The sequence below is a fragment of the Opisthocomus hoazin genome, chromosome 9 (assembly GCF_030867145.1).
Source record: "Opisthocomus hoazin isolate bOpiHoa1 chromosome 9, bOpiHoa1.hap1, whole genome shotgun sequence".
In the NCBI taxonomy this organism is placed as follows: domain Eukaryota; kingdom Metazoa; phylum Chordata; class Aves; order Opisthocomiformes; family Opisthocomidae; genus Opisthocomus; species Opisthocomus hoazin.
In genome coordinates, this window is record NC_134422.1 from 34612265 (window position 1) to 34637719 (window position 25455).

General features: G+C 46.1%; 1 protein-coding gene across 1 annotated transcript; it reads left to right on the forward strand.

Annotated features, from left to right (window-relative positions):
• The first annotated feature begins 416 nt into the window (after window positions 1–416).
• On the forward strand, window positions 417–23954 carry ATIC (5-aminoimidazole-4-carboxamide ribonucleotide formyltransferase/IMP cyclohydrolase). Its single transcript, XM_075430665.1, has 16 exons — window positions 417–526; window positions 1132–1258; window positions 2716–2792; window positions 3896–3962; window positions 6522–6610; window positions 7945–8096; window positions 8229–8385; window positions 10118–10243; window positions 10406–10513; window positions 11755–11840; window positions 13025–13114; window positions 14776–14904; window positions 15877–15969; window positions 21805–21987; window positions 22960–23115; window positions 23608–23954. Exons 1-16 carry the CDS (start codon window positions 505–507, stop codon window positions 23725–23727), a joined length of 1782 nt encoding a protein of 593 aa, XP_075286780.1. The 5' UTR covers window positions 417–504; the 3' UTR covers window positions 23728–23954.
• Window positions 23955–25455: the final 1501 nt, after the last annotated feature.

Sequence of the window (25455 nt, forward strand, 5' to 3'; positions counted from 1 at the left end):
CGTACAGGGGCACGGCACAGACTTTAATTGGTGACATTCAAACCAGCGTGTTCTGTCAGTGCCACCTGTCACCCACCAGCCAGAACAAAACCAGGAAAAACTCTTTTGCAAGGAGTTCCAGGAAATTCGAAGGCCCAGAGGGGACAAAAGCTCCCTCCCGTTAATTTCCCTCACAGAGTAAAATAAAAAAATCAATAAAGGGAAGAAAAGCATCATTTTACTATTCGCTAGCTGAATTTTCTCCTCTGACTTGGTAAACGAGTGTTTCGCCTTTGCCCCTCACTCTTACCGGCGCAGCGCGCGGGTTTCCCGCCACGCCAGAGGCCCCAGGGACACCCGCCCCCGGCCTGGGGGCGCTCGCACGGCCCCGCCGCCCGCCCCGCCCCGCCCCGCCCCGCCCCGGCCGGGCCGGCCCCTCTGCTCCCGCCCGCCGTGCCCCAGGCGCCCGAACCCCGCCGGGCCGCTGCTCGCTGCTCTCCTCCCCGCGCACGCACCGACGGCGCCATGGCCGCCCGGCAGCAGCTCGGTAACGCGGGGGGGCGGCGAGGCCCCGGCAGCCCGCGCTGGGCTGCGGCCGCCGGGGGGAGTGCAGGGGGGGGCTGCCCTCCCGCCAGGCCCCGAAATGGCCGTCCGGCGAGTGGGCCGGGGTCAGCTAAACAGGGCGGCCCCGGAGGGCGAGGGGCGGCCGGGTGCCGCTGGTCTCGGAGCGGAGCCGCCGCTTCCAACCCGGTAGTTCCCGTGCCCGGAGGAGGAGGGGGGGAGCGCTTCCTTCCCCCAGGCTGGTTGTACCTGGGCTTCGGTCCGAGCTGGCTGCGTGAAAGGGGCTTAAACTCCTGGAGAGAGGGGGGGAGAGAAGCGGGAAGGACGGTGAGGGGCTGTCCCGCGCCCGGAGCCCTGAGGCAGAGGCAGCGCGCCCCCCCCCCCCCCCCCCCCCCCCTCCCGCCCAGCCCCTGTCTCGCCTGGGCTCGGGGGGGCTGGCGGTCACCTCCTCTCTCCCGCCCCCGGCCGCCTCACATCAGAGGAGATTCCCAAGTTACAGAACTCAGAAAGGCTTCCATCTCTTCATCCTGTTGGGTTTCTTTTTCTGTTCCACTTTTAAAACCAAAATACTTGTGCTCTTCCCACTGTCAGCTCTACTCAGCGTCTCTGACAAGACCAGCCTGGTGCAGTTTGCGAAGAGTCTGGATGCTCTTGGCCTGGGTCTGATTGCTTCTGGAGGAACAGCCAAATCCCTGAGAGATGCTGGCTTGCCCGTCAGGTACAGACACTTTCCTGGACATCTCCACCAGAAATGCTCATCTGGCTCCTGAGGTTGCTTAAATTGTTGTCTCCATCTGCGAGCAAAAATTATTGAAATCTGGTCTGAAAGCAAGTATTCCCTTCCAAAAAAAAAAAAACTGTCCCAAAGCAAACTTCAGAGCTTTCTTGGCCCAAAATTGGCTGACTGAGGCCGAAGAGCGTTACTGTGCAGGTCAGCACACAGAGGGGTGGCGGGAGCATTGCATAGGAGACAAGGCCTTGTCTGCCTTGAGCCGGCTTTTTCCCTGTGAGACAATCCGTTGTCTTGAAATTCATAATCTGACCCTAGCGCTGCTCTTCAGTCAGATGAAAGCTGATCTTTGCCTGGTCCTGGGACAGGACTGACATGTGTCAGGAATATCTTGAAGCTCACTGGAGATCATTTGTCACAAATAATTTTCCCAGCATGCTGGCCAGCTTTTTCAGACAGAGTGTGTAAGTGTTGTGTATCCATTGTTGGAGAAGGGGCACATACAGTCACCGGCTCTTTTGGCCCATGATTCCAGCGATACTTGGCTTAGTTCCTTCCGTGCTGTGATTAAAAAAACAGCTCTGGCTAAATAAAAATAATTTTCAGTACAGTGATGAAAAATTTTTCAGGAATTTGGCAGGGTGGGTGACTGTGACTGTTTTTTTAACTTATAGTGAGCGCAGTGATAGGCCCCTGGGACACATCAGCATCAATATACACTGCCTCCAGAGCTCCCTGTCCTCGCTGTTACCCAGCAGTTGGTTGTGTCTCTCTGACTTCTTTGCTTGGCTGTGCTATCAGGGAAGCCTGAAGCAAAGGATGGTCACATTTCCCCTTCCCTCTCCGATTTATTGTTCTTTTACCATCATAAACAGTCACAGGGAGTGGCAAAATTTTAATGTTTTGGCTACGCTGGGAAGAGGAGTTCTGAGGTATGGCTTCTTTTGAGGATGGTCTTCCATTCTCTCTGTAAACTGTATTGACTTGGGGTTTGATGATCTTGGTTATTTCAGTGTATTCGAGAAATAACCATACTGTTTAGTTGAGTGTGACCCATAGACTTTGTGCGTTTTGTAGTGAAATTTATACAATTTTTTGTTTTGGGTCACTGACTAGAAAGCAGTGTCCTGTCTTCTGTCAGACATAGCTTTTGCAGGAGATACTGATCAACATCTTGTGAAGAGTGAGAGAGCATTAAACCAACGTTTGGGCTGTTTCATGGAAAGGTGGTGTTTGTTTTTTGGTTTTTTTTTTATAAACAGATGGACCTAAAGAAAGCTAAGTTTATTTCACCTCCTTGCTGCCTTCAGAACTTCTAGGTTTTAAATCTTCCAGTAAAACAAACATTGCCAGTAGATATAAATTACTGCCCTGAATAAACATCCAACCTATAGATTAAGTCATATGGCACATCTGTTATCATACTGTGTTTTCTTGTTGAGCAGAGATGTTTCAGACCTGACAGGATTCCCTGAGATGTTAGGTGGGCGTGTGAAAACCCTTCATCCTGCAGTCCATGCTGGTATGTTTCTGCTGATACATTTTCAGTCTAAAAGAGAAATCCGTGGGCAGTGAGGGTGGGAAGAAGCGGTTGCCAGATGTATTTTTTTGTTTTTAAGGGTTATATGGAAGAACTGGGTAGTGAAAACAGATTTGCTCTAGCAGCAGAAGGAGGGGTGAAAAGCACACAGTGGAGAAGTGCACGGTGGCTGAATTACTTCCTCTGTTGCTATGCTGGCATTTATGCAGTTTGCAGAGCTTTTCCTCCCCAGGGCTGCAAGTAACAGGGCTACTCTGTAAATGCCTTTGTACATTCTTTGCAGAATCAATTTCAGACCTGTTCAGGCAGAGAGCTCTACTGAATTTAACCTGCGGATGAATCTGGTGTGCAGCATAAGGAACGCAACAGCCTGATCTTTAGTGGGTGATTTCTGCATGTCTAATCTTCCCTGGCTCCTCTTAAACAAGGAAGATGTCTGATAATTAGTCAATCTGCATATTCACCCATCTGCTTTCTCATCTCCTGTTACGGTGCTTGAGATCCCTCAAATTGTTCCTGTTGCCTGTCATACATGAGGGCTGGAGACAATCTCCTCTGACAGCCTGGAACCCAAGATTGTGCTGTTGCTTCCTCTGTACCAGCCAGTCACCTGTATGTTTCTCTGAGTTCCTAGACCTCAGCCAGCCACCTGCACTGCTCAGCTAGAGGTACAGCCTCTCTTGCTTCTGTTGGTTCGTAGGCTTTGTGTGTTGTTGGCTGACGAGCAGCGGGTACCCTTTTCCTCTCTGTGAACTCCTTAATGACAGTTTTAGTGTCTTAAGGGTAGCAGTTGAGTGCTTAGAAAGTACATTTTTGCAGTTGCTATTCAACACTTGGAATGCTCTAGGATTGAGCATTGGGTGGGGGGAAAGCCTGTCAGTATGGAATTTGAACAGCCAAAGAGTCAGTAAAAATGGAATAAAGGTAGAGGAGTAGGGCTGAGGACTGTTGTCTGAACTAGAATCAGCAAGCTTATGATAGAACATCTCTGAGGAAATGCACAGTCTGAAGGAAGATGCTGAATTAAAAAAAGTATTGGTGATTTAGTTCTTTTTTAATAAAGATGTACTGTTTTTTGTAACTAGGCATCTTGGCTCGCAATATTCCAGAAGATAATGCTGATATGAACAAACAGGATTTCAGCCTTATAAGGTAGATGTTGGGGAACATGATGCAATTTGTCAGTAATCAAAAATGAACATTGGAGACCAGTCAACACCAGTGAATGGGAGCAGCAGGGATTGTAACATCTGCACACCAGAAGATCTGCAATCTTCTTCCTTTTCCCTTGTCAGGAGAAACTGTGTTTTTAAAAATACAATTTTGTACAGATGCATCTTGATTACTTGTAGTAAGAGAAAACTAAAACAAGAAAGTTACACTGTGTTTTCCACAGGGAACAGAGGTTTTAATTTCTTCTGGTTATCTGGGAATTTTGACACTTTACATTTAGTCAATGTTGGGCCACATTACATTTCTTGCAAAGTCGAATTCAGTGCTTTAGAAGCTGGTGCATCTCCCCTCTACTTGGCTTTGGGTGTCTGATCAGATGACAAGTCCTGATTTTGAAATACTTGCTTAGTAAATATACCCTTTGCTATTTGCATGATATTTACTGAGTTTCAACACATAAATAAAGAGTAGATGTGAAAAGTGGGTCAGGATCACACGTTGTTTGTACAGTCAGAAAACACGCAGATAACAAACAGAAAGCTTACTTTGAGAGCCGTCACAAGCGCAGGTGAGCTGCAGCCAGAAATTGAAAGTTACACAGTTTCTGTGCTAACCTACCAAAGATTTTTTTTTTTTTTCTGTTTTTGTTAGAATGTAGTTTACTCAGTGCACTCACACAGGGCAGTCTGGGACTGTGTTTAACTAATTGGTTTTAACATCTAACTAGTGATTTTGAGTAACCAATTCCATGTCAGCGGGTAGCTCCCTGTTTAGAAATGAATGGCTGAATTGAACATAGTAAAGCCAGGATGGGAGGTGTAGTTTGACTGTGGCAATTGGGCCAGAATGCATCTTAGCTTTTGAATTACTTTTAAAATCTGATGTGCCTAGGATGAATGGATTTCCAGAATGAATTTGAAAACCTGAAATTTAAAACCACAGGAATCCTCATAGATGGCTCAGCAGTGGTGACTCTTCAGAGTGCACTGCATATTAAAACAGGCTCTGCTGAATTGCAGGGGAGGGACATGCCTTTACATCAGTGACTTACAGTGCACTTGCATCCAGAGTAATAATTTGGGTTTGGGTTGTCTGACGTAAAGTAGAAGGAGCTGGTCCTCAGCAGGAGTGTCTTTGCATAGTTGCATAAAATTTACAGACTGTAGTCAAGGTAGGAAGCCTTGATATTTATCTTGATTTCCACAGATAAGAATGTTAGCAGTGTTAAAGTCCACAGATTCCTGATGGTTTGTAACAGGTCAGGAGAATGAATGGATTGAGGGGCACGGGGTATTAGAAATAGAACAGACAGCAAAAGACATCATAGGATATTCAGACATGGGGGATTCTGAAAACCATGCTTGAAGCTGATCAGCCCTTCCACTAGAGTTCATCACACAGCGTGGAAACAAAGGAATATTAGATGTTGGACACAAGTCTATGCATCACAGCAATTTGCTGCCAGTACTGGGTATGCATTGGAGTTTGATATCTTAATATAATTCATATCAAGAGAGTAGATTAATTCTCTTGACTTAAAAACATTGTTTGTGAAGGTCAAAACATACTTCCTTTTACTACAGTTCATGTGGCGCTGGTAGGATGGGACAGAGCAAGTTATTACTTTATGCTTTCTGGAACAAAGACTGCGCCTTCTTCCAGATCAGATCAAGAAACTAAGTCCAGTAAGGTCCAGTCTTGCCTTGAAAGGGAAATTCAGTTCTGCCTGCTTTCATGTGCCGCAGAGGCTTTATGGGATCCAGTGTTAAAGATTTTACTCTCACGCGAGTGCGTTACACTAGGTATCACTCCATAAAACATTTAATAGAGCGCTCTGCTGGGCATCATTTGGAGTAAACTACTGCAAGAAAATTCAATCCCAATCCAGAATCTACGTTCTAGTTCTATGATTTTATTCTATTCTATAATCAATCTTTATAATCAATCTCTAACATCCAGGCTCTGCACTCAGGTTTCATGTGCTGTTGGTATTTTAAAAGTCTAGAAGGTGATATGTAGGTTGTTTTCTGCTCTTGAAGAAGTTGCAGAAAATTAAGACTGTTCGTGCTTTGTTTGCAGTGGACCTTGCTCTGGGTGCTTATTCTCTTATGAAAGCTGGTGGATGCCTATTTTCAGTACTGCTGAGAGCCCGCTTTAAAGTCCTTTGAAATGGCTCAAGCTGCGCACCAAAATCACGAAACATTTGAACACAGGCCCACGTGTTTAAAGAAACTCTTCTTTTTAACTAACTTCTGTAAATTGTGATTCTATCTGCTGTAACATCGTTTAATGCAGAGAGTTCAGTTAAGTTGTGTAATGCATGCACTGTTTCACCATTGTACCATCACTTGGCCTTTGGCTGAACACCACTGACTCTTAAGCCTTTTGAAGCAAGAAGCCTTGGCCACAGGGTTTTATGTTGGTTCCTGATTTGAGAGACAACACCATAAAAACACCGTTAGTACCTTGTGCATTCCAAGCCCAGTTCGGCCTTTTTATTTCTTGTTGAGTAACCCTGCTTTTCCTCTTAATTCTCAGAGTTGTGGTGTGTAACCTCTACCCCTTTGTGAAGACCGTATCTTCTCCGGATGTAACTGTGCAAGAGGCAGTGGAAAAAATTGATATTGGTAAGTTAAAGGAAGAGCAAATCCATTCTCCAGGCAGACTTGATGGTTCTGGTCTCTTAAGTGGTCTCAGGTCTTTTGTTTTTCTTTGGTGGCCTTGCACACCTGTAAAGGAAGTCTGCTAAAGAGCACGAGAGTTGCAAGGAGCAGACTGAAAGCATGATTGGGTAAACCTCACTGCTTTTAAGCTGACCTACAATTAAAACAGTGAGTGGCTGTAGTAACAGGCTAGCAAGCCATGCACTGCCCAAAGGAACAAGCCTGATGTACTATAGAAGGCTGTGCTAGGAAAGGCCACATGGAGCATTCTTTCTACTGAAACCCAGAGAGCAGATTAAACCTCTTTTGCAGCCTCTGGCAGCGTAATAAAAATGAAAAACATGAGCTTTGGAGAGAAAAAGCTGAAAACTGGAAGTGCTCTAGAGATTGCTGGAAACTTCACTGCAGGAAGCCATTTCAAGGAAAGGGGTTGGTCTGCATATGTGCGAGAGTAGTTAGTACCTGAATTTGGAAGCGTGGATGCCTGTATTATCAGCAGTTTTGCTCTTACTGCTAGTTATTAACCCCAAAAGGCGTGCTGTTCCTTCACTGCAGCATCTCTGCTTAGCAGCTTGTGAACAGTACAGGCATGGGTTTGTGTCATGAGGTTGGATTGGGACTGAATTTTCTTGCAGTAGTTTACTCCAAATGATGCCCAGCAGAGCGCTCTATTAAATGTTTTATGGAGTGATACTCTCTCTGCACGTAGCAGTGCCAGTCTCTACTTTTCATTTGCAATAGCCTAGTATCTTATATGATTTAAAGTGTTGTAATAGCTGTGCAGAGTCAGATTTAAGGGGGCAGTGTGGCATTTTATCTTACACAGGGGACCTGGGCAGGATTCATTAATATTTGCAGAGAGATTTGGGAACCTCAGTTGTTTGGCAGTGTAGAAGTAAATCTTCCTATAGACCCTTCCTTAACCCAATGTTGCAGAGGCTGTTGCTTAAGCGGTATGTGGAGACAGCCGTCCCTGCGGCTGTGCTGCTTGAAGGCATTCTTGCCCCAGTATTTCATCGCAGCCCGTGCATGACCTGTTTTCTTGCCCCTGCAGCTCTGCCTGTGTCTGCAAAAGCCGCATGATGTGCACCTTCACCAGTGGGTTGAGTCAGCCTCACCAGCTTTGTGCATTTTGAAGAGCACTCTAGCAGTCCCTCCTCATTGCTGGAGAGAGGGGGAGCGCATTCATCTGGCACAAATAATGGATCGGTGCATGTCGCTTCTTGGCTTCAGATGCAGATCTCTGCTGTGCTGTGTCTGGAAGGGAAACGCTTCATGCCTCCATCCTTCTCTTGCAGGAGGAGTTGCCTTGCTGCGGGCAGCTGCTAAGAACCATGCTCGCGTGACAGTTGTGTGTGACCCTGCAGACTACTCTTTAGTAGCTAAGGAGATGGCAACATCAAAGGACAAAGACACCTCTGTGGAAACCAGGTGTCACCTTGCACTGAAGGTTGGTTGTGTTTGCTTGCAGCAAAGGGCTAGGCCAGACTTCTTTGCCATTTATTCATTCACCTCGTTAAACACCAAATCTTCTGTACATTGATGTTTGTAAGTTGACCGGTGTCCTCCATTCTGTCCCCAGGCTTTCACCCACACTGCTCAATATGATGCAGCCATCTCTGACTACTTTAGGAAAGAGTACAGCAAGGGTGTGTCACAGCTGCCCCTGAGGTATGGCATGAATCCTCACCAGACTCCTGCGCAGCTCTACACGACGAGATCCAAACTTCCCCTGACAGGTGAGGCTAGGCCATGCTGGCCAAAAGGGAGCTCTGGGATAGCTAGGAAAGGAGGTGGTTGGGCATGTCTCCCGGTTGTCTTTAAAACTGAAATACCATCTTGGACCTTAGTCCAAGGGATGGCCAGCAGTGGCTGAACAACTACTTTATTGCTGAGTGGCACTAGCTTTGCGATTAAAAGGTTTTTTTCTTTTTCCAGTGTGAGACAGAAGAGCTTGTCTGCTGACCCCCGTAAGACTTATTGTAGCTCCACGTTCTCTGTTGATGTAAGATTGTGTGTCCACACTGCAGACACTTTGGGCAGATTTGCATGGTGCATCTTCTGCTTGACATCAGCTCTCGATTTTGCAAAGGAAAACCTTGTCATCCTTTCAAGATGCTTTGCTCCTTCCCATTTTCCTTATTTAGTACCTTCCCAATCTTTTTGTGTCACCATTTACTCTGTCTAGAAGCCAAGCTGTTGTTCTCTGGGTCTGAATGGAGTTGGTCCTTTTTTTCTCTTTGATGGTTTTGAGCAGAGGTTTATTACCTTAGTTTTCTAGAATGCTGCTTCTGCCAAAGGTGGGAGAGGGAAGGGATACTAGTCTCACTTGCAAGAGTTTGGGACAGGTCTGGTGTGTTTCTGCCATTTTACAGGGTGTGCCACTCATCACAGCATTGCTACAGTGAGGGAAACCCCTGTTTTGGAGAGAAGGAATGCCTGGCTACTCTTGTTCTTGAGATTGCTTTTAGTTTTGGTGAAAAGCAACTCTACCTTGTGTGCAGACATTGTCCTGTTGAACAGAGAATGAAGCTTTGTGTTGCAGAGTTTTTCTTATTTCAATTCTGGGATCTCGTAGGAAGCTTTTCCATGCCTGCGCTGGAAGTTGATTTGCTTGCAAGCCTGTCTCCCAGTATGGCAGCAGGACAACACTATGTACACTTGTTCTGGCCATGGACTATTGCTAAAATGACATTTTCCTTGTATCTCTTGAAATGCTTACAGTCCTGCCATGTCAGTACGAGGAGTTCTTGCAGGGCCAGGGCAAAAGGTTTTGAGAGGAGACTTTTGAATGACCGTTAATCTTGGCATGGATTTCTGATGGAGGACTACATGAAGCAATTTGCTAAAAGCTTGCGCCGAATTTCACGGCTGCAAGTGGTTCTGTTGACATCAGTTAGAGACAACATGCTTACAGGTTGGCTAGTGCCGGAGTACTTTGTTGAATCAGAGCCATAGTCACTATATGAAGTTTATTTACTAGATTTGTAAAGAAATCTACCCGCTAGGGAGCAGAGGATGTGCTCTTTGTGTTCTTTGCCAACAGCACTGCCTGTGCACCTTGGTCAATATGAAACTCTGGTAGGCTCCCTCAGAAAGAGATAGCTCATGTTCGAAATGGCTGCTAGTTGAAGAATGTAAGGGGGAAATGTTCTTTTTTTTGTTCCTCTTTCACAACAGGGGAGGTGCACGGGGTCAGTCTATGTCTTGCTCCGAGGTTGTGTCAGGACCTTCTGGTAGTAAAGAGAACTGTATTTGCATCTCCTGAGTCTCAAGCCTGTACATTCCTCACAAGTCACTGAAGCTTTTCAGGGCACTTAACCAGTTGCTGAGAAGCCAGGGTCATTTAACAAGAACAAATTTGTAGTGATTTCAACTCTTGGTGGGAGAAATCTCTTCTGCTTGCTCTCCAGACCCTGGGGAGAGAGGACTGCCTGCTTCAATGTGTGTATTCCTGTGCTGTGTTTGCAGTTGTGAATGGCTCTCCAGGGTTTATCAACCTGTGTGATGCTCTCAATGCCTGGCAGCTGGTGAAGGAACTTAAGCAGGCATTAGGCATCCCTGCTGCAGCCTCCTTCAAGCACGTCAGTCCTGCAGGTAGGGTGGCTTCTTGGTGCCATGCTTTTCAAACAGACTGGCTTTTGGCAGGCCCTGCCAGTGAAGTGTCTGCGACCCTTACCCTGGCAGTCTGGGGAGGTCCCAGGGGCAGGGACCAGTGAGAGGCTGTGGTCTGAGTGCCCTGGCTTGTATTCCCACTAGGTGCTGCTGTTGGAATACCTCTCAGCGAAGAGGAGGCTCAAGTCTGCATGGTGCACGACTTCCACAAGACCTTAACACCCTTAGCGTCAGCCTACGCCCGCAGCAGAGGTGAGAAGCCCGGGGATAAACTGGCGTGTTCAAAGAGCTGAGCTGAATTCTTGGCACCTGAGCAGCATGCTTACCTTAGCGCTTCGCAGGCTGTTCCCATTGCACTGGACTTCTCCTCCAGAGGGTTTCTCTCCGTGATGATCACACTAACTAAATGAACTGACTGCCTGTTGAAAATTGTTCTCCAGCTGAGCAGACCTGGTATATTGTTTCAAAGAGGCTAAAAGTATTTTGGATTCTATTCCTTGATGTACATGGAAGACCTGTAGACTTTTTTTTAATTTAAATGACTATACACACACATAAAAAATCTGGGGGGTTTTGGCTGAAGGATCTGGATAAACAGCTGTGCTGGTAGCACACTCAGCCTTTCAGTGCAGATGGGGTGCTCAAGAATGCTTAACTTCAGTAAAAATTTTTCTGCCTGATACTTGGTGGGTGGTTTTTTAATGCTTTTGTACTGCAGAGCTCACAGAAAAAGCTAAAAATAAGTAAATGTAAATAGCTTCCTATGCTTACCTAAGATACTTTCTCTCATTCTCCATGGCATTCCTAGAAAATTTGCACAGACTGTAGAAAACAAAGCAAATTTGTTAAGGGTCACAGAGGCTTGCATTCATTTTTCACCACTTTAGGAATCACCTTTGAACATTGCATGGTTGGTAGAAAAAGCAAACCTTTAGAAAGGCAGGAACAGAAGAATTAACCTTGCTAAGTAGTAGAGCATCTGTTGTGGGAGCTAAGTGCCATGAATTGTTCACCTTAGCCTATGCCATTCAATATAGAGAATATTTATTAAAAAAAAAAAAATTCTCTGAGCTACATTTCTGGAACTGGTTTCTTGCAGGAAAAGCCAGATGGGAGCACAGGCATCTAAAAGCTTTCCTCTTTTTCCAGCTGTCTCCCATCTAAAATCTTTCTGCATGATCCTTGCCTCTCTTTGTCCTCTTGCCACCATGGCAACAGCAGAGCTGCTTGCAGTAGTGGAGGTAGTCATTACAGAGTTAAGCTTTGACAAATGCAGTGAAGAAGGAAGAATATCTGAACTATGGAAATATTTAAAGGTGCATGTATTTGAGGTAGGATTTTCCATCCTAGTTGCTCTTATATGGCCTTTTTTTTTTTTTTTGCTGTGGGAATAAATTATTAGCTCTCTTGGAAATTGACTGGATTGGAGGAGCAAAGACTTTTCTTTATATTATGCCGTAGTTTGATAAGTTACTAAAAATATGATTTTGCAGGTGCTGATCGAATGTCTTCTTTTGGTGACTTCATTGCCCTGTCTGATATCTGTGATGTGGCTACTGCCAAGATTATTTCCAGAGAGGTTAGTTAAACAGCAGCAAATCATTCGAGTGGAAAAAAGCGAATCACACTAGATGGAGTCATTGGTTTGTAACAGCCATTCTGTTTGAATTTGACCCATTTACCAAAGACTGTTTATTGGTCCATTTGTGTAATTCAGTATCCGGAGTGCAGAATTTACGCCTATCTTTTGATGCGTTTTTCCTCCTACCAGTTAAAACCTGGCTGTGTGGGAGAGCCTGTGAAATAGCAGTGCTTGAAATGCTGCCTTGCAGAAGGTGATTGCAAACCTCTGCCTCTGAGCAGGCCTCCGGAAATGAACCCTGATTACGCTGTCACAAGCATCGGGTTGAACGGCTGCAATCGGACGGGAGAGCTGATGGCCGGCCTCTTGCCCGAGGCAGGAATGTGGATGTAGATTGCCGCCTGCCAGTTGATACAAGTTATGTGTAGGCTCAGCCACTTTCCAGGCTGCACTTTTAACTTCGCCAGATTCAGTGTTAATGCCATAGGTGAAGGCATTGCACAAGTCACTGGTTTAAATGCAGAGTTAAACAACTGGGAGTTAATGTTTTACCAAACTCGTTCATCCTGTTACACGTTGCTCACGATTTTTTTGAGAGAGGGAAGGCACGATGGAAAGGGCTGTCGTATATGTTGGAGACTTCTTTTCAAACAAGAGAAAGAGCACGTTTAACTGGTTTGTAAGGAGAACATTTGGTATACTATTACTTAAAAAACCCAACAAAACCAAAACAAACCACCCACGTTGTAGGATAAGAACAGGAAAGTTTTTTATCATGGCACTGATGAATGTAAACTCTTCTCAGTTTCAGTGCTGTTAACAGCTCTTCTGCCAATACTGTGGTCTCATCAGGAGTGTTGCCGTTGAAATTTTAAGCCACGTTTGCTGTTAGGGCTGAGAAGTGGAGATGTCCTGCACGAGCTGTTTCCCCCTGGAGGGAGATATTAGTTATTAGCTCTGTTCAGTTTAAAGTGATGGCAGGATAATTTTTACTAAATCCTGCTAAGAGCTTATGGTGCTCTACTGTTTCCAGGACGGAAAACAATATTGTAATGGTGCCTTTGGTATAGTACAGACCCAGAGAGATGTGCCTTCAGGTGCCTTTCTGGAAATGGCAGGTGGAGTTCTCAGTACTAGCCTCTCTTTTTTCATGTGGAAGCTGAAATGTGTGTGTGTTGCAGGTGTCTGATGGTGTAGTAGCTCCTGGTTATGAGGAAGAAGCTCTAAAAATCCTTGCCAAAAAGAAGAATGGTGGTTACTGTGTCCTCCAGGTTTGTACTGCTCCACTCTAACCCTCTGCTGCTCTTCTCATACCTGCTTTTCAGAGACCTTAGTGTTCAAATAGCTGGGGGGCTAATTCACGCTCCACTGCAGTGCATGGAAGTGTTTCCTTTGGGTCTTCGGGGTTTCTGAGGTGGAATTCCACCAGCAGTGTTGTGGTCATGTTCAGCCTATAGTCCTAGAGTGAAGTATTTTCATAATGCCTTCCTTGGCTTTCAAAGTGATGTGGATTTAAAGTAGTTAAATCTGTGAACCAGCAAGAGTACTTCAAAGAAATGGAATTTCTGGGCTCTCTTTCCACTCTCTGCCGGCTTTCCTCTCCCTTTGCTGAATTTGTTTCCTCCCTGAATTCTTTCTGTCTAAGATACAGTGCCTCAGTGATGTTGTGAGTCTTGGCAGTGAAAAGCATGTGTAGTGTATCACTGGGGGAAGCCTTGTTCTGGGCATGTGGCGTTTGTAGGGCAGTCTTTAGGACAGTCAGTGATGAAGGCAGCGGCACAGGCAGAGTTTGGAACTGGGATGATGCACCTTTACATGCTGCAACCAGGATGCTTGTCGAGGAATATTAATATAGTGTCATAAAGTCTGTGTTGGGTTGCCTTCCTAGGTCCTGCGGTGATTGTTGGGACCTCAGAACTGTCCGGTTTTGGTGAACATGACTAACGGATAACAATGCTGTCAGAGCAGCCAGACAGGTCCAAGTTCTGCCTGACTCTGAGAGACAAATAAGCAGAGAACTTTGCTATAACATTACAAAAAGAAAATCCAAGGCTTAGCTGAAGTTGCAAGCGTAGTGTTACTACCAGGGGAGCTGTAGAAGATGGCTTAGGAGCTTCAGGCAAGAAGGAATGAAATTGCAGACAATCTTGGCAACTGGTTACCTCCTGAATTCAATTAGCTTTGCGAGGATGAGGTCATATTGGTTAAGCCTGTATCTTCAGGGCCTGTCTGCAGAGGGATGCTAAGGAAGGTTGATCTGAACAAATGTAAATGGATTAGGGAAACTACATAAAGCGTGTGCACACTCCTGTTTAGAGCTGGTAGCCTTAATCCAGTTTACCTCCTGTCTCAGTAACCTGAACTGGGGCTACCAGATTTCTAAATAAGCCCCTGCATGGGTAGACCTGAATGCAGTTTAACAGTTCCATTAAACTTTACCCCTTACACTGGTGTAAATTAACTGTGCTGCATGCTTGTTTGGAGATGTGCCCCTAGAGAGTGCATCTCTGGAAATAATTGCATTCACTGTTTTCTTTAATGTCAAAGAGGGTTGGGAGTTGTACCTTGAGGCATGTATGAAGCAACTCAAAATATTTCTACCTTCCTGTGGAAGACTCTTTTTGTGTGGGTGCTTTTCCCTTTCTGTGAAAGAGTAGAAGACTTGGTAGATTGTTGTGGCTGGCAACACGGACATTTGTATATAAGCATCTATACTTTATTGCCTCTCTTTGCCCTGTAAATGTCACTTCATGCTGTTGAGACATTGCTGCTCCAGTTAATTCTAATTACTTCTGATGATTTGACATTGCTTTCTATAAATAGTTCACTTCTTTTGGGTTCTGTGGATAATATGTTTTAACCTACACTATTACTGGACATTGGCTTTGAAGAGCTCTAAGAATGTTTTATTGGCCTATCCTTTGGCTTTTAGATGGATCCCCATTATGAGCCAGATGACAGTGAGGTTCGAACCCTTTATGGATTGCACCTCATGCAGAAGAGGAACAATGCAGTCATCGACCAGTCATTGTTCAAGAACATTGTTACAAAGAATAAAAATGTAAGTGTCGGAAGATAAATGGCCTTAAAGATTGGTGGGATGAACTGGGTGCTTTCATCAAGGAAGTCATCGTTGTTCTATTTTAGGAGCTCTTAAAATATTTTAATGAGATTTAACTGGCTTTCAAATGCAGCAGACTTTCTGGACCGAATATGCTTGGGGAGATCAGGGTAGTTTGCCTTTGTTTTGATTCCTTACATAAATAATAAGAGCTGGACCTTGCCCTTTATCTCCGACTACCAAAATATTTGAATTTCTTATAAATAAGAAGCTACCTTGTGTATGTTCTTATGGGAGAGACAGCCATGTGCTAAGGATCCATCGTGATGTCATTCTGACTCGCTGTTTACTTCTCCCTTTTGTGTGCAGTGCACTGTATAAACTGGCCTTGCTGATATTGCTCATCATTTAGAGTTCACATCATCAGAAAGTTAGCATTTGTTTCTTTGTCTCAGATCTTGTTCTCATTAAAAAACAGATGTTGATGAGCACATGATTAGTCATGGGCTCAGAAGCAAGTTGAGACACTGAGGTAACAAAAATCGTTTTAATAGATTAGTAATGGAACGGACCTAAAAATAATACTTAATGCAGATATTGGGACCGGTTACTGTTGTTGTGGTCCTGTGTATGCTTAAGCACATGCTTAGCTGTTTGCCTAGGAGCACATCTGATGACAGTGAGCAAATACAGAAGGCTTTGCAGGCTTAGGGTCAGTGATGGAGCCCTCTTGACTTGGTAAGATTGAGTCTTATCCCTGTGAGCTGTGAGATTAGCTGCCAAGCCAATCATTTACAGTTTTTAATCTAAACAAAATTTACTGGTAAGTGAGCAAAACAGGATATTTTAGTGATCCCGTTTTCCCTTTCTACGATACAGTACTTGTGAAGGCTTTGGGGCCTTGCAGATCACTAGCCAGTTGGCTAGTCATGGTCGTTGGGATGGGCCGTTGACCATGGCGTTTTGTTGCAGCTGTCGGAGTCTGCGGTCCGAGACCTGATTGTTGCCAGCATCGCTGTCAAATACACGCAGTCCAATTCGGTGTGCTACGCCAAGGATGGGCAGGTAACCAAATCAGACAGCTCCGCGGAGTGTGCTCTCACAGCCAGGCCGGTCAGAGTGTGCTTTTGTCAGGCATGAGTTTTAAAATCATTTAGCATGCAGGAAGCTATTAAACAGGTACAGACAAACTGCCCTAACCAGTGCCGTGAAGAACAGTAGCTAAACCTGTGTTTCACAAGAGGCTGCTTCAAAACCTCGGTGTAATTTTTTTCATGGTAATGACAGGGCTGGCTCTGTCAATGAAAGGGTTGGAAAAGCTCTTAGGTGCTTCTGCAGGTTTGGCCCCGAGTCATTTCTTTCTAACTACTCTGTCCTTTAAAATCCTTTTTTGAGGGCATATGCATATGTTGTATCTGTATAGGGCCTTAGGAAATGACAGTATTTTTCACAGCTGGATTCTGACTGGACCAAATGGTTCTTAGTTTTATTTTCTTTTTTTATATCAGAAATATGGGATGTGCTTTCTTTTTTTCCCTTTGGGGCATTCTCCCTGTTTGTTTTGTTAAAAGCCTGTGATGGATGTTGGAATTTACAGGGGCATTATCAAATGCATAGTTGAGATATGAATCTTGAATTTAAAAAAAAAAAATACTTTCTTTCCATGTTATCACTAGGTGTTCAGCTTAAATCAGTTATCCAAAAGTTGTTGTAAATGTATTAAAAAATGTGGGTTTGCCCAGCGGCTCATTCTCACTATGCTGTTATGTAGCTGGTTCTCTGCTCTCCATTGTAACTTTTCCGTACACCTGGATTATGTAAAAAAAAAAAATACAGAAGAAAAAGATAAAGAATGTTTTTAATCTTGAGCTTTGGTCGATCATTAATCAGCAAAGCAGATCAAACGGTGTACTGACAGGTACACACTGTGAATGAACTGCAGCACTGTCCTTTTTGCATTGGTCCTTACCTGCATTTGTCAGATTGTTGTTACAGCCTGAAAACATTGCTGCGCTGTCTCACAGCGCTTTTCAGGGGTTGTGCGCTGTGTGGTTCTTGAAAACGTGCCTCAGGAGGTCTGGCATTTTTCTTCAGCTTTGGGGTTTTTTTCTTGCTTTTAGATGGTTCTCTGTACTCAAGAGTGTTAGTTCTTGTAGCCCCAGAACAAAGGTGTCACTATCTTTGCTCCTTTTCCCTTATTACAGCAGCAATTTCCCCAGTGCTTTTGCAAGTGTGGACTTAACGTGGTGCTGCAGATGTTTCTGAAATGTGTGTGGTAATGCGTGTACCATATGGAAGGGAGAAGGCATGAGGGAGGAGTGAAAAGCAGCGTGGGCAGGCAGGGATTTAACTAGCCGGGCTTCAGTGAGGTTTTGCGTATTTGCAGGCATACATTTTAATCAAATATAAATGTGGCTTGTTGTATACGTGGCAGGGAAGGCCAAGATCAGAGGTCTGTGTACTGCACTGAGAAACAACTGACTTTGTTAACGGTAAAGATCAGCAGCCATTACAATCACTTACTCAAGGAGGTGGTGAATCTGTGTTGGGTTCTTCAAATCAAAGCCTGATGTCTTCCTAAAGAGACTCATTACTGTCCATTACTGCAGAAAGAGCAGCGTGGCGGGTACAGACGGGGAAGGAAATAAGGTCCGCTGAAAACCAGCCTTACTAAGATAGCGATTAGTTCCCATTCTCCTTGGTGATGCTGTGCAGCACTAACTCTGGTGATACCACCTACCAAGACATAACATCAGAGGTGTACAGGAATAGTTGGGTGCAAACCGAAAAATAGCACAAATCAAGAACCAAGGGGTGGAAAGTAACTTCCAGACTGTTACACTTCAAATGCTTTTCCAGGATCTGACTTGGTTTGGGTTACATGAGCCAAGCCTGGAAAGTCCAGCTTGTGTGCAGTTCCATTGCTTTTGGTTTTCCCGGGGTTATTTCAGCCTCACAGCATCCCCATTGCATAGCAAAACTCTTACGTGTCAGACATCCAGAACGTTTTTGACAGCTTGGCTTCGTTGGGTTTGTGAGGGGATTGGCCACTACAGCAAGGGGTGGTGCTGGTGTTAATAAGTTCTAGGAACCAGGGAGTGGGAGGATGTGTTTATGGACTTGAGTGTCAGTTAATTTGCGGGAAGCCAGCTGCCACTAATTGCAATAAACACTTTCACTTGTTTTGTCTGACTCAGCACCAGCAAAGCCAGTCTGTAACATGTTGCTTTACACTTTCCTTAATGATACAATCATGTTTTAAATTAGCAATTTTAAGTTACTCTCTCTCTTTATTCTCTGCACAGTAGGATAAAACAAACCTGTTAATTTACTTTACTGTTTTCCACCGATGGTGCAGACATTTGTCAGTAACTTCATTGTTTGTTTGTCTTCTCAATTGTAAAGTCCTTTATTTGGTTTTTATAATTCCAAATGTATTTCTGTTTTCACTCGTTACTCGGGGTAAATCTGAGTAAATCCAGGCCAATCTGGATCATTTTGCAAGGATCCTGTGGGAATTACCCATCTCATCCACTCCATGCTTTTGCATAGTATTCCAGCTACGGGCCATGTTTGGCTCTCCTGCGAGCCAACGTGTTTTGGTCAAGTAGTTCTCAATTTTCACCGAAGTTTTTTTTATTAAGTGATGTTTCTACTCACCCTATATTACTGTCTCCTTTCACTCCTCACGCTTAATAGGTTCTGCTTAAGCACTTTTGATTCCCAGGAGATTAAACTCTGAAAGAAACGTGGTTAATTTTTTGTGTAGAAAATAGGCAGAAAATAGAGGGGGAAGGATTTCTTTGTGGAGGATTTTGAGGTTTCAGCTGTATTTTCGTGTGGGAGAAAGCCACCATTTGAGGAAGGGACAGATGAGGTGTAGGAAGGATTTTCACTTCACACAAAGTGAAAAAAGCGGAGAATGGGTACGTTCAGACAGGCCAGTGTGAAGAGAGATTCAGATACAAGTCTATAGTTTGCATTAAGCAGAAGCCCAGCCTTCCTATTTCTCCTCTTTAGACCAGAAATTCCAAGCTAGACTGAAGAAATCTTCCCCAGCAGTGTTGCATCAAAACACATTTTTCTACAAAAAAGTATTTTGCTTTCCCTGGATCAGCATTTTCCAGTGAAGTGCAGCTTACTAGCATGTTCTTCTCAGGCTGTAACTGTGAACCTTCTGCTAGAACAGTGTGGGCTTATCGGGAGGAGACACAGAGTAGCAGCTTTTATATCCTCTTGCCTGTTAAGCCATTATAAAATTGGTTCCATGTGTTGCAGATAGTGTATCTGTAGATTTGGGGATGCCTGTGAAGACTTCACAGGATACATCACCTTGTTTAACTGAAGTATGAAGCTCCTGCCATTTCGGAGTTGTTGAGTACAAGCCAAAGTTCAGTTATGCATCTTTTGACAAAATTCAGGTCGTAAAATATGTAAAATGTTTTGAGTAGATCATATAAAAAAAAGCAAATGTTCTTTTTGAGAAGTGTGCTTGGGTGCTGACAGGTAGGAGAGCTTGATTTCTGATGTGTTCCCATGAAGGAGCCGTGTGTGTTTGGGGCTGCGTTGGCCTGGAAACGCTCTCTCCAGTGCTGTTGCCCTTGCTGGCGGAAGGCCAGGGCTTGCAGCGGGCTGGCCAGTTCCATCACAGGAGAGCAAGGCCGCAGCTCACAAGGGCGTGATGAAGAGGAGGCACCATTCTGGCTGGGAAGGGGCACAGGGCACTGCACTTCGGGCACGTGACATCACATTTTTTAGAAACTTTGGAATGTTTCGTGGTATTTTGGCCCCGGCTACCAGCAGTCTGTCCAGTACCCTACTATCTGCATCACCAGCTAAAAATCTCTGCCTTAGCCTAGCCTAGCTTGCTAGGCCCAGTCTTAGGGGCTGGGTGGCAGTCCATGGCGTGCAGCGTATGGCTGTTTTAAGCCCTCTCCTTTGTCTAGGGAGAGAGGAAAAACCTCTGTGGAAGAGACGATACGATATAGCTACGTGCAGCTGGCGTTGAGCTCCCGTGAGACGCAGGGTCCCCTGCAAGTTAAACAGGGTGGATGCGAGAGTGGAGGTTGGACGTCAGGAGTGTTGGGGGGGAAGGGGGAAGGTGTCGCTAAGCCATGAGAAACTTTGCATCTATTTAGTATTTATGATAATACAAATATCCTTGGGGGTTTATTAAGCACTGATGGCTTCAGCTATAGCTGAGCGGAGGATATTAGACAGCAACCCAAGTCTTTCATTTGCTCCTTGGGGGAATAGTATCCAGCAACACGTTTTATGGTTCTGGTAAGAGGTGAAGTCATTGTGTCTTGATGAATGAGAAGACAAATGATTCATTCCTCTGAGGGCAGCCTTTGACTTATAGCTTTACCATCTGTTTCAGTATGAGCTGGAAACTGAGGCATTGGCCAGAACCGCTAGCCTCAACACAGTGTCCCTGGAGCTGCCCCCCCGTGCGAGCAGTCTGGTGAACAGTTCAGCTGTGGCTCCGTAGGAGAAGGAAATTGTGGGAGGGAGACTTGTTTTCCATCAGATCTCTGATATGAAATGGCAGGAGCTCTCTTTGGAAAGCAGGACTCAAGGCTCAGGAAGCTCTGGACAGAAGTTACCGGCTGAGTTTGACAGCCATGGTGGCTAGGTCTGGCCTTGGTGTGCCTGGTGTTCTGTCACAGCAGAGGCAAAGCTGAGGGACAGCAGATGGTCCGGAGCCCAAGAGACCTCAGCTCAGTCCCTTGCATTTGCGCATTGTGACTGCAGGCAGACCACAGCTGCAGGGGTTGTTCTGCCAGTGTCCCGTAAACAAGATGTCCCCAGCCACATTTCATCTTCAGTGATGTCAGCACCTAAGAGTTGGCTTTGTCTCTAGAGGCTGACCAGCCCAGGCAGGATGCAAAAGCTTGCTTGCATTGTGCGTTGAACTGTGACGAGTGGCTTGTAGAGTTACCTGACCACCAGACTCCAAGGAGTCTCTTCGTAGTTTCATCTACAGCGGACTTGAAAAAATTGACAGGGGTTGAATGTGTCTGATAAGAACTCCAAAGAAAGCAGTCTGAAAAAAGCAAATGGGAACTGAGCGAATACCATATTTTCATAGCAGCTTCCTTGAGGGGAAAAAATCACTGTTTGGATTTTGCTTCCGGAAGCACTAGGTCTGGTTGATATTAAGCACAAGTGCTATTAAATAAGCTTAGCAGCAGCTATTTTAAAAATCCTGGACTCTGGCAGATGGCAGAGTAGGAAATGTGTTGGTAGCTCCAGGGCCTTGATAATTCGTGCGATGTAGTGGTCCTGCTTGCCAGCCTTCCTGCTTGAGCAGTGGATTTACTTCATTATCAGCCTTGACAGACAAACCGCCCTGTAATCCACCGCGTATCACAGCTGATCTGTTCAAGCTGTGTGTGCCTGGCCCACCAGGAAAGATGATGATGTGCGGGTGACCTGGGCTCAGGCTTCACCCCTCTCACTGAAGTGCCCTCTCCAAGAACAGGTAGACAGCCTGCCATCTCTTAGCGGTCACGCTTGTTCTGCAACCTATGGGATTTTGTTTTGCCTTGAACAAAAGCCGTAACTGTATCTCTCCTGGGGTTAACAGTTTGATGGCTGGGGCTGTGTTACTTAGAAAGATGACAGAATGTGGTGTCCTCCTAGTGACTGTCAGTCAGCTCCGCAGAGCCGTGGAAGTTCACAGTGCAGAGAGCTGTCCCTGAAACCAGTTTACAGGATTGGGGTTGCAGGTATTTTCAAAGTTTTCCTCACTAAGTACCTACACTCTCTCTCTGCTTCAGTGAGGAGCAACTAATTAGTGGGAGGTCTTTCCTTCCTAATTGCATGGCTTGGAATGCAGCTCTGACTGTGATCTCTGTGCAGCAAGGCCTGATTGTGCTTTGCATCTATACGCCTCAGGTCATAGGTATTGGAGCCGGCCAGCAGTCCCGGATCCACTGCACTCGTCTGGCTGGTGACAAGGCAAACAACTGGTGGCTCCGGCACCACCCGCGCGTGCTCTCCATGAAATTCAAAGCCGGCGTGAAGAGAGCGGAGATCTCCAACGCCATTGATCAGTATGTCACTGGCACCATTGGTGAGGTAAGGGCTGGATGAGAGGCTTCCCCGAGAGTCCAGCTTCTGAGAAACAAAGTCTTGACGTAGTACTGAAGCCTGGCTTGAGTTCTGTGTGTGGGTGTCAGTAACAGATGGTCCCAAAGAGCCGGGGGATCAGGTGGCCAGGGGCGCAGGATGGTGACCTCCCCAAGGTCATTTCACGGCCCAGTGGCAAAGTGTCCTGACTTGCCCCTGCGGTGCTGCACCCACTGCCCCAGGAGCTGGCACCTGCCCTGCGCGTTGCTGTGCGGTTGGTTTCATCTGGTAGCTGCCCCCAGCAGTAAGGAAGGGCTAAAGCTGCAGTGAATGTTTCAGGGCAGCTGTCCTTCCCTGTTCACGTGGTGCTGTTTGCTTGTGTGGCATTTTGGATTCTCAGAACCGCTCTGACCTCCCTGTTAGAAGCAGTAGTGAGACAAGAAAATAGCATGTCCTTTTTAAGTATCGAAAGCCAAGAGCTGGACTGGGGACCTTGTGAATCATCTCTGTGAGCAGTTGCCTGTTTAAGGGGGTAAGAACTGGAGCAGTTGCTGTTTCAGAAGGTGAATCATAAACCAAGCTGCTGTTTGTCATGTGTGAAGTCATCTACCAGATCCTGTTTGTGTGTGCTGGCATTTACACAGAGCAGCACGCTGCAGGCAGGCCAAGCAGAGCACCTTGGAATTAACGGGGCGGGGGGGGGGGAGGGAATCCCTCTGGCCCTGGGGTGAGGAGGGGGAAGGAAAGGAGTTAAAAGGGTGCAAAAAGAGCTGATGGAGGCAATGTGTTCCCACCACCACTTGGGATTTTAAAATCCCTGATATGAAGCTTCCAGCAACAGAGCTGTGGGAGCAGAAAGCACAGCTGAGCTGCTGGGTGTCACAGGGATGGTGCTGTCTTTGCTCCTCGTTAGGGGCTCCTGGCAGGCGGCTGCCGGGAGCCCGTGCTTTGGGTCTGAGCTGGCTGCTCTTGTTCCCGCAGGGTGAAGACCTGGTGAAGTGGCAGGCGATGTTTGAAGAGGTGCCTGCGCAGTTAACGGAGGCGGAGAAGAAGCAGTGGATTGCCAGGCTGACCGCTGTCTCTCTCAGCTCCGACGCGTTCTTCCCTTTTAGGGATAACGTCGACAGAGCTAAACGGGTAAGGTCATGGCACGGCCCGGGTGTCAGGGTGGCTCCAAGGAGACGTCTGCGCAGCCTGGGCTTTGTGTTTGAGTTTTGTGCAGGCTGCCGAGGAACATCTCTGCTCTGCACTGCTGGCTGGCAGAGCACAGCCTGGGAAGGATATTTCTCGTGGTTACTGGTCTCGCGTGGATAGTAATTATCCAGCCATTGCTCAGTTTGTTGATTTGGGATGAATAGAGGATTACAGTTTATTAAACTGTTTAAGAATGTCAAGACAAGGCCTATTGCTTCCAGAGGAACCATTTTACACTTATTTCTGAGCTGTGGAGAGAACTGACTGCTCACGTGAGGAACTCCCCTGGGAATGCCTTTGGGCAGCGGAAGCCTCTTTTTGTTCAACGCTTGGTGTTGTGGGATGCGGATGCAGGGCTGGGGCTGCCAGCTCCTTTGCAGGGGAATTTTTGTTTTCCATCCTCTAATCCTTCCGCTTATCTCTGTCTTTGTTCAGAGCGGAGTACAGTTCATCGCTGCCCCGTCGGGCTCGGCTGCCGACGAGGTTGTGATCGAAGCATGCAATGAGCTGGGGATAACGCTCATTCACACCAATCTTCGGCTGTTTCATCACTGAGTTTGCTGTGGGCTGTTGTGGTCCATCTTTGGTCACAGTCTCACCAGGAGCAGCGACTGGAACATCACCAGCTTAATTGGGAGGCACCTGCAGTCCGTGCTTAGCAAGTGTTTGTGAGAGCTGTAAATGAGTTCTTCCTTGTGTTAACAGAGAATGAAGGCACAAGAAGTTGGCCTCCAATGTAGAAAATAAATCTCTTTTGCAAATAAATGTACGGTTCTTAGCTATGTGGAGTCTGTGGTCTTCTGTCACCCAAATCCTGTGTCCTCAGGAAAAAGGTTTAGTTTTGAGGTAAAATTTATGGTCCGGACTTCACTAATTCATGAGAAGGCCTATGGAATGGCAGGAAAGCCTGCCTTATGCCCAACTTCTTAATGAACTGATAGATTTTTTTTTTTTTTGAATCAGCAGGTAGTTTTCCTCGGGTGCTTCTGGTCCATTCTCCTCCTCCCCTGTGAGGAGAGGGGAGCAGGTCCTTTGTGCAAGGCAGATCTGGGTTTGGTGCTCCGAATCCTGCGCTAGATGACGTGCTTTGGGCTGAGAGGCAGTGTCAGGTTGCTTCCTCAGAGGTAAAAGACTCATTCCTGCGAGTTTTGAGTTTGTCATACCGGGGAGGGAGTTCGGTTTGGAGCTCGTGGGCAGGCATCTGGGAAGCATCTTGCCTGAAGCCACTTCCGTTCTCCATTGTGCTCAATTTGCATTAAGCAGATTTGAACTCTGATTAGACAAACAAAGTGAAAATCTGGAGCACATCGAGATGAATGAAGTAACAGCCCAGACACTTTTTTCTGGCAATCACTGGGACCATTTCAAAGGGATTTTTTTTTTTTTTTTTTGGTTCCATTTCATAAAATCTGTTCAGTTTTGGCACGGAATGGTCCACAGTTTTGCAATAAACGCTTCTGTCGCGGCTCTGCTCTCAGCTGGTACGGAGCAGCAAGCCTGCGTGTGTTCCCCTCGCTCAAGCAGTCTCAGGGGCGCGCAGGCGAGAGATGGGCCTGGCAGAGGGGGAGTTCAGGTTGTGTTCCTGGCTCTCCTGCCGACTTGTCTGACTGAGGGCATGTATTTTATTTTACCTGACTGCCTGTTTGATCCAGACTGGTTGGAACTGAGCAAGGCAAAGATACTTCCTGCGGGATGTGAGCTGTTCAAGAGACCATACTCTATGTGCTGGTTTTACCTGAACGCGTGCATTCATTCCATCGGCTCTGTGTACGCGTGCTTCCTTGTGTCTCAGGCCACTGTGTGCCCAGCGCTGCCCTGGCTCTGGCCGGGAAGGGAGCAGTCGTCTCTCTCTGCTAATCAGTGGATTATTTTTTCTTTTCTGAGCTCTGCACTGGGCTATTTCCAAGCAGCTGGTTTAGCCAGGACAGGGTAGAGAGGGTTGTGCTTGTTGGGCCCAGTAGTCCAAAATAAAAATGGTGCTTTGCTAGATGGCTTGCCTCGTTGGCTGTACTGACCCCAGCCTGGCCCTGGCCCTGGCTGCTTCTGTGCCGTTGCTTCCCATGGATTGTCAGTGTTTGGAGTCTTCTGTGGTTTTATTACCTTATACTTCAGAAGGTGAGTTTTGGACATTCTTTCTTCCACTGTTCTTCTATTCCTCACGTGTCTTTTCCATCATGCTGTTTTGACCATGGCTGGTACATACCGTGCTGTGAGGTGCTCTTGGGAATCTGTGGGCCTGTTCTTCACCTGCATGTTCTAAAGGCTTGGCTAAAACAGAGACTG

Excerpts from the sequence above, each read along its gene's own strand:
- ATIC (XM_075430665.1), top strand. The coding sequence starts at position 505 with ATGGCCGCCCGGCAGCAGCTCG. Across the intron at positions 527-1,131 it reads GGCCGCCCGGCAGCAGCTCG|CTCTACTCAGCGTCTCTGAC; the intron begins GTAACGCGGGGG and ends TCCCACTGTCAG. Across the intron at positions 23,116-23,607 it reads ACGTCGACAGAGCTAAACGG|AGCGGAGTACAGTTCATCGC; the intron begins GTAAGGTCATGG and ends GTCTTTGTTCAG.